The 15,141-nt window shown below is 39.9% G+C and overlaps 1 protein-coding gene across 1 annotated transcript in view; it reads left to right on the top strand.

The window, feature by feature from the left end:
- Positions 1 to 228: 228 nt before the first annotated feature.
- Positions 229 to 15,141, top strand: part of myo3b (myosin IIIB) — a 96,244-nt gene continuing 81,331 nt past the window's right edge. Inside the window, exons 1-8 of the mRNA XM_041806389.1 lie at positions 229 to 257; positions 683 to 866; positions 4,209 to 4,229; positions 4,883 to 5,017; positions 7,439 to 7,543; positions 7,801 to 7,900; positions 8,500 to 8,576; positions 9,188 to 9,333. Of these exons, the coding sequence (XP_041662323.1) occupies positions 229 to 257; positions 683 to 866; positions 4,209 to 4,229; positions 4,883 to 5,017; positions 7,439 to 7,543; positions 7,801 to 7,900; positions 8,500 to 8,576; positions 9,188 to 9,333 (797 nt within the window). The remainder of the gene's footprint in view (positions 258 to 682; positions 867 to 4,208; positions 4,230 to 4,882; positions 5,018 to 7,438; positions 7,544 to 7,800; positions 7,901 to 8,499; positions 8,577 to 9,187; positions 9,334 to 15,141) is intronic.

Raw genomic sequence — 15,141 nt, 5'->3', positions numbered from 1 at the left:
TCATTCAGGATGGCACTTGTCAAGTTAATCTCTGTCCAATCCAATTGATCTTGAGGAGATTGTACTTCTTAGCGGCCAAAGACAAGGTTCCTGTGGAGAAGGCTTACTCAGTACCTGTGTGAAACGCCACTTGTTGCCCATCCGCTTGAGGAAGCGTTTGCTGTTGCTGCTGGAGCTGGTATATTATGATCACAAGAGACTCTTTAGTAGTGTTTTTTCTCAGGCTTGATGAATCAGAAGAAAATAACGGTCACCATGTAAGTAGAGTGCTTTCGTCTCCACCTCCAGCTGTCTGCTCTGTTTTTTGCTTTGATTTCTCCAGCGTTAAACCTGTTAAGTGGCTCCCTTGGCACATATAATCATTTCACTGAGCTCAATGAGAAGGCCTTTGGGAATAAACGTACTGTGCCATGAATGCACAGCTCTGTATGGTTACAGTTTCATTTTCAATTACTTGCTCCTCTGTGATGTTCTCTTCCTGTGTAAAGGTGTACCCTAGCTTGTACTGAACTTAACTTTTTCATTTCATTGGAATAAAAATAGATGTTAGAAAGACGTTTTTCCTCTTTCTATTTAGTAACAGGTAGCCACAGAAGTGTTGTTTCCGCTTTGTTATTGATTTAAGCATAGCACTGTTTCATTAAGACTTCTCTATCCACAATCTTGCATCTGATTCCTCCAGGAGGTCACTGTATGGAGTATACCCCTACAAGTCCAGCATGATTGGCTTGGAGAACTTAGATGACCCATCTGGAAGCTGGGATATAGTGGAAACCATCGGTAAAGGAACCTATGGCAAAGTCTACAGAGTGACCAACAAGAAGGATGGCAGTCAGGCTGCTGTAAAAGTGCTGGACCCGATCAATGTAAGTCAAAAATTGGATTGAGTGGGCGCTGGTACCGTTTGCATAAAAACACCCTTAAACCCTCTGCAGCTTCTGCTTAGTTCCCTAGTTATAGAAACTATGGTTGTCTTGCTAATGCTGAATCATGGGTGTGCTGACATAAGCTGTTGCTGTGTTAAGTAGTGACAGCCAGTGTGAAAAAAACAGGTGGATTTGGATCAGCTGGATAGCATCGTGTGCTTGGCAGCATGATAACATTACCTTAAAAGGAACCCTGCATGATCAGGCAAGTACTTGTTGGATAGATATTTGTATCTCTCATATGTATGTTAAACTGAAAAACACACTAGATATCCTAGATATCTGCATTTTGAGTAATTTGAGCTTATAAACTCATCAGCAGGCCGCCATGTTTTGGCCTGCACGGTGACGTCACTTAGCTGAAGCGTTCCTCGCAGTTCCCCTGCAGTAACCGCTGTAGACAGGCAGCCAGCACTGCATCACAGACGCTGTAGAGACGCTTCAAGTCTCACGCACAGAGAATTTAAAGATTTGAGCTCTCCTCTATTTTTTCCTTGCACCACGAGCGGTTGTCGGCCAAACTAGACAGGAAAATAATAAATACAGAGCCATTCTTTCACCTTGCAAAGATGAATACGCCCATTTCCTTGTTTTTCACTGGCGAATCCATCTTGTTGAGCTCCCATCTGAACCGTTTGGGCCCGGTTAGAAAGTGACAGGACCAATCAGTGATGAGGGGCAGTACTTTCAGGCACGGCAGAGTTGTGACTTAAAAGCAGCAGCAAAAGGCCGGTGCAATTATGGCGGAAGAGCTTAGCATGGATGCTGCTAAAGTGTAAGTTTTATCAGAACTCGACAAAATTTCTTCATTAAAGGAAGAATAGAAAAAGCAGTGAGTTGCATGCTCTTCAAAAACAACAAAAGTCGAGTACTTACATGTCTGTAGCCACCATGTTTCGCATTTTTCCTCGGTAGTTGCGCACACGCAGCTCAATAGTGGCTACATCACGTGTTCTGTTGCTCTGATTGGCCCGTAGAGATGTGACAGACAGAACGTTCATCCAATCACACAGTTTTTTTCAAATCCTCTGCCTTTTCACAAATGTTTCCTACTGAAGCTTTTCTAGATGGATGCATGAAACAAATCCATCTGGCGTGTCAGGTTAGCCATTTTTACCTTTCTGTAGCAAATATGTATGTCCACATCAGTAGAGTATGTTTGAAATTTGTTTCTTGATGAACCAGATGAAGGCCACGAACCAAAATGCATCTGTTTAATAAAGTTGTTCCCAAAACGTTGACTATTTATGACGCTTTCTGTTTCCACACAGTTCAAAATGTTACAGGTAAATACAGACGCAGTACGAAAACACTTCCGGTTTGCGCTTGTCAAAGTAAAAGCTCGTTTCAGCATTTCTTTGGAGAAATTGCCTTTGTTTGTACAAAATGCTTTTATGTTGAAAACTGGCACGCTTCCACTGTACACTGAATCAAGTCACTTGTAATGTGGTTTATTGAGGTAAACCTTTGGAGGAATGACAGAGATTTAACAGCAGGGAGACAAAGCTAACATGTAGCAAACTTGTGCCCGGTATGAAAGCTGTTATGGCAGCAAAACATACTGCCAGCGTGGAAAACCGTTGTCTGCATAGCAGCAGCGAGGAGCGCTGTGGAACTGTGACGTCACAACGTCAGTGTGGACCAAAACATGGCGGCCTCCTGGTGAGTGTATAAGCTCAAATTTACTCAAAATGCAGATGTCTAGTGATTTTTTGTAGTTCAGTATGCATATAAGAGATACAGATGTATATCCCGAGAGACAAACTCATCTGATCATGCAGGGTTCCTTTTAACTGTTGGAGAAAAATAATAGGATTATTGGCAAATAAAAGACCATCAGGGGCTTCATAATAAAACAAGGAGATCTAAAGTTGCACTATGTAGTTTGTAAAATAATAAAAGTGCTCCAGTACTCTTATTCATGAAAATGTGTTGGTTTGTTAAACCTTTTATTGAACCGTGTCAACCAGTGCTGGTAAGGGGAAAACATATTCACTATTTTACTTTTATAAAAAAGGTTGACGATAGAAAAGTTTTCTAGCAAATAGGATTATAAAAAAGGAAGTAAATATTTCAGATTTTTTAAAACTTTTGGTATAATTTAGAATAGTGTTTTTAGCCCTTTTAGTACCTATGAGTTATTATGACCTTCTTTTTCATTTGATTATTTACTGTGCATTCAGACCCCCTTCACTTTTTCAGTTTTGTTATGCTGCAGCCCGATGCTACAGTCAGTAGCATTAGCAGTACACTCACTAGTCTACACTCAGTACCTCTTAATGACAAAGTGAAATTAGAATTTAGAAATAAATAATGATTTAAAAAATTGAAAAAACAAATCTTTATTGCTGACCAGTAATGGAGCAAAGATTTGATTAGGCTTGTAGAGTAAATGCACTGGCCTCAGGCTTCCTGTCCTCAGCTAACTCTCTGAACCAATAGAAAATGTATGATTTCAAGCAGAAGCTGCACCAACAGTGAGCACATACATTTATTTTTATGAGTTACCCCTAACCTAGAGACATGTTAAAAATAGTACAACGTGGTGACCATTTTTCAGGTCTTGATCCACAGGTTGAGAACCACCAATTCAATTTAAGGTGCATTTTTTTTCATGTGCATGTGCTCCACCCATTTAGCTGGACTTAACATGACTGCTTGTGAAAGTTAAATTCAGGGTTTTAAAAGAACACATTTAACAAAAATATAAAAACTGAGAAATTAGTTTCAGCCTTTGCTTTGTACATCTTGTCACCTGAATGTTGCATGAAAATGAAATGAACAAAACTAGTTAAAATGTAGAAATCTAGTTTTTAAAAAAAAGCTATCAGAATTTGTGTTTTCTGTTTCTGCCTGGCTCATTAGAACTGGCCAACTCCTCTCCATACTTCTAGCATGGTTTATTTGAAGGCAGACAACAATCTGACTCCTGCTATGCTTCATATTTATGCTGCTCAGTTTCTAGGTCAAGGCTTAGTGCAGAGACTGTGGTTCAGCCTGTAGAGCATATGCTGAATGCATAGTTTGGTCTGGTCGATTGAGGTGACTTTGGGAAATTCCATTTAGTATAATATCAGTCAGACTAACATGCATTTAAAAAGTCCAGTTTTACTTGGAGAATAATACGACTTTTTCTAACTGCAATTATAAATATACTGACTCAGTATGCCTCACCACAGCAAATTAATGCCATGTTTCATGACTGCAAAAAACACAGTAGTAGAGAACAAGCAAAGCCTAAACCCCTTGTGTCTTTCTTTATTACTGTGTGACTTGTCTCAGCATACCAGCCATTCAAACAGAGTAAGTTGCCCACACTTTTCTCCCCTCTCCATCTCGATGCAGTTGTACTTGCTCCAGTATATCAGCGTCATGTTAAGTCTAACAAACCCTCTCCAGAAAATGTAGTTCCTGCGTTGGCTGTTTCCTCTCAGTTCATTTGTCTGTTTGATAAGGACAAAGTAGACTCTGCATTGGCACTGTATTGTTCTAGTGAGACGTGGACTGAATCTGCCTGTGATTGTGTCAATGGAACAATCCCCACTGCTATCCACCATGATGCTCCCCTGATGGCCAAGAAGATGAAGCTGCCTCCTCTCTCATCCTTCTCCCTGATTAGACCGCTGACACTATCACTCAGACATCCAGGAAGAGAAATTTTACCTCTCTGACTGCAGCTCTCCCTTTCCTTTGAGATTTACTTTGATAGAAAAGCACTTCCAGAAATAGTTTAGCACCTAGGCTGTCCCTTCCTTTGTTACAGAGTTTATAACCCCATCTCTAGGAGTCTAATTATAGCCAACCTATTACTGTGGATTGAAATAAAACACAGCTTGAAATATTCAGGCATAAATCTTACTTTTATTACATTGCACTCGCCTTTTGTTGTCCATTTGTATAGCTACATGTCTGGCATTTCTATTTACTTTCTTTGATTGGTTTGTTGTCTTTCTAAGGATGTGGATGAGGAGATTGAGGCAGAGTACAACATCCTGAGGACCCTGTCTAACCACCCAAACGTAGTCAAGTTTTATGGCATGTTCTACAAGTCAGACAACTTATCAGGAGGACAGCTATGGCTAGTTCTTGAGGTGAGCTTCTTTTTTGTCTGTGTGCAGTCCCTGAACCTCTATGTACTGCTTTTCCTAGAGTCATAGCCATGGTAAAAAATTGTGAATATCTTTGATTTCGTGTAAAGAAATAGCTCAATGTTTTTATAATAAGCATTTTTTAAATTTATTGCTAAGAGGTAGACAGAAAGAGGGACACCACTCTTATGTCTGTAACTTGTTAAGTTAAAACTAGCAGCCAGTCAGTTTAGCTTAGCATTAGCATAAAGGCTTGAAACAGTGCAAAACAGGCCTTGTTAAACTCTTTAGCCATTGAATAACTTTTTCTTTTTTTTGGCCGGCCTGACCAAGTAAAAAAAATAAAAATAAAATAAAAATCTATGTAACATTTGTAATGAACCTAACAAGCTCTTTAGACCGGTTAGTGCTAGGCTAAATGGCTATGTGGGATTTCGACCATTAGCTAGCCAAGTTTGACTCTTGAACACTGCCAGACACCCTAATCACCAAAAGAAAGAGGTTGGTGTCAGTAAATGTTGGTTATTTCCTGTTTACAAAAGAGGATAGTATCTTTCTAAAGCTAGATAGGTAGCTTGTGTATCCATGTAGCCACATGTTGCTGTAAAAATTGCTAAAGTTAGCTTGTAAGCTATGCTTATCTATGTTGCAATGTTAAAGTTGCTACAAACACAGCAAGCAAGCTAGCTAACTTTATCAATGTATAAGCATCACCCATGTATGTTTGTTTTCCCTGTTTAGACACAAATCTAATTTATATATGTTGTGACATATTGCTGGAAAGATTGTAGGGCTGCATCTAATGATTATTTTTTATGTTGACTAATCTATCGATTATTTTCCCGATCGATTGATCATGATTATTTGGCATACTTTTTTGATCCCGGTTTTACTTAAATAGTAGTAATTTAAATAGTAGCAGTTCACCTGCCTTGCAGGTTACAAATCACTAAAGGATGGCTTTCTTTAAAGTGACTGGTATGTCCATAAAAATAAATAAAGCAAATAGCCCATCCAAAGTCCAAAAGTACTAATAAAGCTTAATGTAAACAAATCAAACTTTCAGCCCAAGTGACTGAACAATAGATTATAATTTCTTTAAATTGCAGTGCAGGAACGTGAGCATGTCAACATGTTCTGGTGTGAGGCTGGCTCTCTTCTTTGAGGCGACACTCAGGGCGTAGAAGTAGCCACCACTGCAAGTACAGATGAGATTTTACCAGCCGGTATTTGATTTTACCAATATCAAAAACAATAATACGGTGCGTCGACACTTGAATTTCTGTGTCGACTAATTTTTACAGTCAGCATAAATGATTAAGGCGACTAATCGTTGCAGCCCTAAATGATTGATAATGTTAGCTAGTCAGCTATATTTATTCTTGTCGCAGTGTTAAAGATGCTTTAAAAACGGATAGCTCGCAAGTAACCTAACTTTATCTATGTGGTAGTGTTAAAGCTGCTGAGGAAATTGATGTAGCTCACAATTTTGTAACTTTATTCATGTTGTAGTATCAAATTTGCTACAAAAATGGATGTAGCTCGCCATTTTGCTAACTTTATCCATGTTGCAATGTAAAAGTTGCTTCAAAAATTGATATAGCTAGCCAGGTAGCTTACTTTATCAATGCTGCTATGCTGCTGCAAAAATGGCTACAGCTAGCTAGTAAACTAACTTTATTTATGTTGTAGTGTAAAAGCTGCTTAAAAATTCCCCTTATATGTAGCTGTAAAGCTAGCCATGGCCATGTAGTCATGTCAAAGTTACAACTTAAATCGGTCGTGACAAACTGAAATGAAAAGAAAACAGTCATTTACTTTGAAATCCATGCAGTTGTTCAGAGAAGGTGATTTATACCAATACTGTGCTTTGAAATTCTTTATTCCATAATATTTGGAAGGGAGCAGAAAACACAGCTGCCTGTAGCAATAATGTTATTGTCATTAAGTCACTTCAGAATTATATATTTTTCTCTAGCTATAGAGTTATCCATCCATAACCAAACATTTAAAAAAATGGATTTGCAAATCCTGTGATGAGGAAGAACACCATCAACAACTGAAGGGTGAAATCTGTAAGTTATGAGTAGTACTCTAAGTGAACAATTGTTTTTTTTAATTCAAATTCTTTGGGTACCTTTAGAATTCGCTTCTCACTGTCACTCAAATTCTGCATTTTTGTGTCTATAAGGCAAAACATTCAAAGCTCCTTCAACCTGGATAAAGTAAAACCTTCTAATACTTGAACATGTTATGAGGGTTTGAGGTTTTACAACCACCTACATAAACGCTGAAGCCATTGTGCTGTCATGTGTAATGGCATTGCTTCCTCCTGCTTGTGTGTGGGCCAGCTCTCCCCATGAATCATAATCTAGAACAGTGAGTGATGGACGAGTCACTCCACTTTCTCTGTCTCCCACCCAGCTGTGCAACGGCGGCTCCGTCACAGAACTCATCAAAGGCCTGCTCATCCGAGGCCAGCGTCTGCAGGAGCCCGTTATCTCATACATCTTATACAGTGCCCTGTTGGTAAGACGGCCTGCTGCAAAGCTGCTAATGTTAGGGGGGAGGTGGGATGCAAACACGCAGAGAGTATGCTGAGGATTTATTTTCAGTAAGGGGAGTGTGGTAGGCAGTAATGAATGTCTCCCGCTCTAAACAGCTGTGGGAGTTCTTTTATGTAGATTTTACAACTGGACTTCTATTATAATTAACTCAAATGACAAATGAGTAATATAAAGATTGAGTGACTGAGCACCTTCTCATTTCTTGTCCTCTAACTTTAGGGTCTCCAGCATTTGCACAACAACCGGATTATCCATCGTGACGTCAAAGGCAACAACATCCTCCTGACAACTGAGGGAGGAGTCAAACTGGTTGACTTTGGTAATGAGATTCGAAAGAGGAATTTTAACCAATTCACTGAATTAATAGAAAGACCAATGCATTGTGTTGTGCCTCTCTTCTGAAGTCCGTGTTTAGACGAACAAGTCAGTTTTGATATTTTACTGCTCTATGGTAAATGTCAGCAGCACATTCCTGCAAAACTGTTTATGAAAGCAAGCACAAGATAAACCATTTCACATGCTCCACACTTTAGACCCACGCTCACCACATCTTTTTATTTCATGGACCGTAGCCTTAACCTGAGGCTATTATTGCTCATTTAAATTGCGTTATTTGATCCTTTGCATATTAAAAGAAAGCTGTTATGGCAAATGACTTGGAGTCACCCCTAGGCATGTTTATGTCCTCTGTGTCACGGAGATGAAGTGGACTCATGCTGATAAAAATCTGTCCTACATAATTTGAAGCGATTATAGCCCATTGTTATTACCGCTTGGCAGGTTGCCACACTAAATTATATGCTAGGTTTTTATTGATAGTCTCTATCATAAATTATATTTTTATTCTTGGCAAGTTCACACTTATAAACGTACAAATCATTATTATTTATAAAACTCACTGAATGTTCTTTTTTCAAGGTGTTTCAGCTCAACTCACCAGCGCACGACTGAGGAGGAATACATCAGTGGGGACTCCGTTTTGGATGGCTCCAGAGGTCAGAGACAATGCTTAAATGCTGCAGTAGAATAGCACACATCTTTTAATGCTTAATGTGGCAGTTTAAATGAGCAAACTGTGCTATATGTGCCACAAAAAGAGCAGGAGAGAGGACCAGTTATTTCTGAGTGACTCCCCCTTTTGTCATTGTGTATTCCCCTCCACGGGTGCAGCTCTGGAGGTCGCCTCAAGGTTAATAGCTGGGAGTCTGTGGCCCCAGCGCTTACTCTTTGGCAGAAATGAGGTGCAGTGATTGGGCTGGTAGGGAGGGACCTCAGGGGCAATTAGAATAAACTCAGCTGTAAAATGTAGTGTCAGTTATAATTATTGAGAGGCTCATAGCACTGGCAACCAACCCACATTTCAGTGTTTAAATCGTCCGTAAAAATAGATGTGTGTAACTCTTTCATGCAGTAAGATAGAGAGTGCTTTAATAAGGGAGTGGAGTTTAGCTATATGATTGCTTTAGACATTTAGTAGAATTATAACTGAATTTCTTTTGGTTTTATTAGAAGATTTTGACACAGTGTTTTGCTGAAGATAAAATTCTGTAAAAGACTTATTTTAGGATATGTTATTCTGATGGTTTGTGTTGTGTTATGTCACCAGGTCATAGCCTGTGAACAGCAGTACGACTACTCCTATGATGCCCGTTGTGATGTGTGGTCTCTTGGCATCACAGCCATTGAGCTGGCAGATGGAGATCCCCCGCTGGCTGAGATGCACCCTGTTAAAGCTCTGTTCAAGATCCCACGGTGAGTCCACAAGAGGGCACTCCTACCACACAGCTGGAGGCTGCAAAGACTCAGTAATGCTGCTTTTCATTATGTCAGGAAGACAATGGCAAACTGAATTTGACAGCGGGGTTGACCAAAAAAAGCTACAGTGGCTTTCCCAGTGAATTTGTTTATTTTTAGTCTTATTGTAATGCTGGAAAAGTGGAGTCAATCTAAATAGTTTTGTTTTAATCCATGTATCTTGTCATTATATTTTAATGTTTCCAATTTAAACAGCAGCATCTGCTGAATAATCAGTGTTTAAAGTCTTCATCATGTTTGTCCCTAAAATTAATGCACTGATTCAATCTGTAAAAATATTCACTGCTGGAGATGTTGTGTGTGTCTGATGATCACATGTGAGCTTAGTGGCTACACGCGGTTGACCTTTTGTTATCAGCACAATCACGCAATTATCTCCCGGTTAGGTGGAGATATGCCCCTCTGATTGCAATTTGCATTGGTGATTAGCTCCATTCACATTGAGATGAGGCTGTCACCTCCTCCCCGTCACAATGTTATCTCCTCCCCACCAAGCCAGGAGAGGAACATGGATGAGTTCTGTGGCGGGAATTACAGAGCCAGCGCAGCATTTCATCAGCACCACATTCAGCCAGAATTTCAAATAATAAGAGCAGGAATGCCATGGTAAAATGCACCTTATACCATGTCATGTCTTTAGTGGAGCAGATGTTGGAAAAATGGTTGTCTAGTTGGTCCATTTCAAATCTGCAAACTTGGACTGAATACATTGTTTCTGTCGAGAGGAATAAGTTAAAACTGAAGGGCTAAAGAAAGGATGTAGTATGTACAGTGCCTACAATAAAAGTATTCACTCCCTTGGATTTACACTTTTCGTGATATTATAAATCAGTCATAGTCAATATAATTTAACTTTTTTGACCAAAAAATTACAAAAGCCCTTTTTAATGTCAAAGTGAAAACAGCCTTCTGCAAACTAATATCAATTAAATAAAAATATTTGATGTAAAATACGTGACTGCATAAAGATTCGCCTCCTTAAAGTCAGTATTTAGTAGAGTCACCTTTGGCTGCAATCACAGCTCTGAGTCTGTGTGGATAGGTCTCAATCAGGCGTGCACATCTGGACACTGCAGTTTTACTCCATTGTACTTTGCATATCTGCTCAAGCTCTGTAAGGTTGCATGGGGTTCAGGCGTGAACAGCCCTTTTCAAGTCCAGCCACAAATTCTCCATTGATTAAGGTCTTGGCTATGACTCGGCCTCTCCAGAATATTCACCTTGTTGTCTTTAAACCATTTCTGTGTAACTTTTGCTGTTTGCTTCGGGATATTATCTTGCTGGAAAAAAAAAATCTTCCCCCAAGCTGTAGTTCTTTTGCAGACTGAACCAGCTTGTCCTCAGGATTTTCATTACTGCATTCACCTTACCCTCTACCTTTACAAGCCTTCCAGGACCTGGTGCTGAGAGGCACCCCCACAGCATGATGCTGCCACCACCATGTCACTGTGGGAATGGTGTGTTTGGGGTGATGTGCAGTGTCTGGTGTTGTCACTCTCCCTTAAAGTTTTGGCTGGTGAGGAACCTGAGCAACAGTTGTTGTATGCAGAGTCTCTCCCATCTCAGTTGCTGAACTTGGAACTCCTTCAGAGTAGTCATAGGTGCCTTGGTGGTCCCTCTCACTAGTCTCCTTCTTGCATGCTCACTCAGTTTGTGAGGACTGCCCGATCTAGGCAGATTTACAAATTTGCCATATTCTTTCCATTTCTTCATGATGGATTTAACTGAACTCTGGGGGATATTCAGTGCCTTGGAAATGTTTTTGTATCCATCCCTGACTTATAATTTTCAGTAACCTTTTCTCTGAGTTGCTTGGAGTGTTCTTTTGTCTTCATGGTGTAATGGTAGCCAGGCAGTGACTGGACCTTCCAGACACAGATGTCTTTTATACAACAATCACTTGAGACATATTCACTGCAGGGGTGGGGGTAATTATTCAGTCACTTATTCTACATTACATATTTTTTGTAATTGAAATTACTCTGTATAAATCTGTTTTCACTTCGGCATTTAATAAGTCATTTTGTATTTTGTATTTTTTTTTTTTTGTAAAAAAAAAAAATGAAATATATTACCCATGTCACATCCAAGGGGATAAATACTTTCATAGAAGTTGTGATGCAATAGAATAGGATACAATACTAAAGGATATGACAGGGTAATCTACTTTTTATACAATGGCATGAAAATATTTTGTGTTTGCAAGAAATACATATCATTTATTTCTACTTCTCTATGAAAATTTGAGGTGTTTTTTTTTTTTTTTTTTTTTTTTTAGAAAAAAACATTTTCATTTCAGCTAATTTGTGTTTTAATTTCAAAAAAATAATTGGGTTGGGTTTCAATGACACATCCTTACCTGACATTGCCTTTGTCTTTTTAGCAATCAGCATAGATAATTTTCCTTTTTTTGTGTGAATTGGGACCTGAAAGGCCTGGCACTTGTGTTATAAATCACAGCAAATGTGCTGAACCATGAAATGATTCTGTTAACATATCATTTATCTCAAAGATATTTTCCCGACTCTGCAGCACAGCAGGCAAAAATCCCTCAAAACATGGTGTAAATTGTGACTCCTGAATGAATTACTACGCAAATAGGGAAATGTGTTTCACCTTTGAGTGCTTAGTGTTAGAGAGAGTGATTCATGGAGAAATCAAAGAGATTCATTGCTGCAGGTTTCCAATTTGCAAAGTTGGAGATGCTTTTCTCTATTTAACACGTCACAAACCTCTAACAGAGGAGCTTTTTCTGAAGGATTGTCCTTGGGTTGTGCGTGCTTTATGAAAGCATACTAGCACTAAAACATGCAATAAGCATTTTGATCATTCAGATATTTCACAGGTGCACACAGTAATGTGTTTCCTAGCTAAAGGGTTCACCGTCATGTAGTTAATCTTGTGGGTTTCATCCACCTTATCATCTCTCGTCCTCTCAGAAACATATCTAGATAATAAACAAGAAATACAAGATACATCATACACAATATACAGGAAAATACTGCCATGTTACGACTCACAGTAAAGCACCATAAAGCCAGGCCTGTCTCATGTTACAATTCCCCCTCTTTCTTTTTCTTCGAATATCACTGTAAGTTCTCTGAAACAGTCTTTCTTGTAAAGCTAAAGATTTAATGGCTCCTACTGAGGACCAAATAAACACTCAGTGCTATCAGCGCTCTGCCTACAGGGTTCAGCAGCAGATAGCCATTATGTCACAGCTTTGGTTGTGCTAAAGAAAAAACTGCACAGGTGGAAATGATTCTCATCCCAGTGGGCTATAAACGATAAGAGGAGCTCTGCTATCTGTCAGAGGGGACGCTGATGAGCTCCATGAATTAGGGTCACCTTGGTGCGAGGTCTGTTTGTGCTTCAGAAATATCTGATACTTGATGAGTTGTGACATAATGTGGATCCATGCATAAAATGTCAAGTAGATCATTCTGCTTTTTTTTAGCCTGAGTTGTTTTAAGAGAATTTGCTCTTGTTTATAACTGAGAAGCAATCCAGTATGTTCCCGTAAGAATGACAGATGTATAATGTGCATGGTGACCACATATGAAGGTGTTGGAGCATGTCAGAGGGTAAAGTTGTAAAATCATTAACTGCAAAATTAATTACAGACACTTGGGACAAAGATGATCCGTGATATTTAATATGCAGAAAGGTTAACTGCTTGCACCACTGATCTTCATGCATAACAGAGACAGTGCCCATGTAGAGTCAAATCAAAGTGTGTATTAAACATGCTGTAAAGGTGAAAGGCAAGTGTCAAAGACATTCAAGGTTGTGTTTATTCAGCCAGATCCCTGTAGATACTAGCCACATATTTAACATGAAATGTATCTGTCTGAGAGAGCAAGCGAGACGGATGTCAGAGTGGTGGCTTGGCCTGTCAGAGGTAACAAAAGGTTGATCAGATCATGAGTCACAGAGAGAAAAATACAGACCAGTGCTGGTAAAAGACAGCTCTTCTCAAAAAGGGCCTGTGTTTAAAATCTGTAGAGCATGGTGATCTTAACATGTAACATGAACCTGAGATGCACTATACTGCCAAAAGTAAGCAACATCCCATTCTTAATCCATAGGGTTTAATATGATGTTGGTCCACTCTTTGCAGCTATAACAGCTTGAACTCTTCTGGGAAGGCTTTCCACAAGGTTTAGGAGTGTGTTTTTGGGAATTTTTGACCATTCATCCCGAAGCGCATTTGTGAGGTCACACACTGATATTGGACAAGAAGGCCTGGCTCTGAGTCTCCGCTCTAATTCATCCCAAAGGTGTTCTATCGGGTTGAGGTCAGGACTCTGTGCAGGCCAGTCAAGTTGATCCACACCAAACTCTCTCATCCATGTCTTTATGGACCTTGCTTTGTGCACTGGTGCACAGTCATGTTGGAACAGGAAGGGGCCATCCCCAAACTGTTCCCACAAAGTTGGGAGCATGGAATTGTCCAAAATCTCTTGGTATGCTGAAGCATTCAGAGTTCCTTTCACTGGAACTAAGAGACCAAGCTCAGCTCCTGAACAACAACCCCACACCATAATCCCCCCTCCACCAAACTTTACACTTGGCACAATGCAGTCAGACAAGTACTGTTCTCCCGGCAACTGCCAAACCCAGACTCGTCCATCAGATTGCCAGATGGAGAAGCGCGATTCGTCACTCCAGAGAACGTGTCTCCACTGCTCTAGAGTCTAGTGGCGGCGTGCTTTACACCACTGCATCCGACGCTTTGCATTGCACTCTGTGATGTATGGCTTGAATGCAGCTGCTCGACCATGGAAACCCATTCCATGAAGCTCTCCACGCACTGTTCTTGAGCTAATCTGAAGGCCACATGAAGTTTGGAGGTCTGTAGTGAGTCTGATTCTGCAGAAAGTTGGCGACCTCTGTGCACTATGTGCCTCACCATCCGCTGACCCCACTCCGTTATTTTACATGGTCTACCACTTCGTGGCTGAGCTGCTGTCGCTCCCAGTGGCTTCCACTTTGTTATAATACCACTGACAGTTGACTGTGGAATATTTAGGAGTGAGGAAATTTCCCGACTGGATTTGTTGCACAGGTGGCATCCTATCACAGTACTACGCTGGAATTCACTGAGCTCCTGAGAGAGACCCATTCTTTCACAAATGTTTGTAGAAACAGTCTGCATGCCTAGGTGCTTGATTTTATACACCTGTGACCATGGAAGTGATTGGAACACCTGATTTCAATTGAAAACTTTCGGTAATATAGTGTATATTGTATTTACACTAAATGAAATACAATATAAGTTGTAAGCATACCAAGATGTGATAGAACATTCATCCAATTTCCCTCTGAGTTTTTTTTCAAAGGCTCCGCTCTTTCCCGAACACTTTCAGTGAGAAGTTTTCCAGATGGACATGTGAAACAAATCCATCTGGTGTATCAGGTTATTACTGTTATGTAGAAACAAGAAGATTCACAGATGTCATGGACACAGACTGATTTGGAGTTGGTAGCTTTTACTTACACAGCTCGCAGAAGAAAGACATGATATACAGAGAAGAACATTATTTTATGCTCTTGGCAGCTGGTCTGTGGAAGCACCCACGTAATATGTCAATCCCTACAAGACCATCTCACTATTTCTGGCTCACTGCCCACCCTAGGCAAACATAATTTTAGCTGTGTTACATGATTCCATGCATACCATGGAAAACTCACACTAACAATTATTAATTAGCTTTAGTAAAACATTGGGTGATTACAGTTTAT

Source organism: Cheilinus undulatus, linkage group 15, assembly GCF_018320785.1.
Source record: "Cheilinus undulatus linkage group 15, ASM1832078v1, whole genome shotgun sequence".
Taxonomy (NCBI): Eukaryota; Metazoa; Chordata; class Actinopteri; order Labriformes; family Labridae; genus Cheilinus; species Cheilinus undulatus.
The sequence above is the reverse complement of the archived record's forward strand: the minus strand, read 5'-3'. Positions and strand labels throughout refer to the sequence as shown.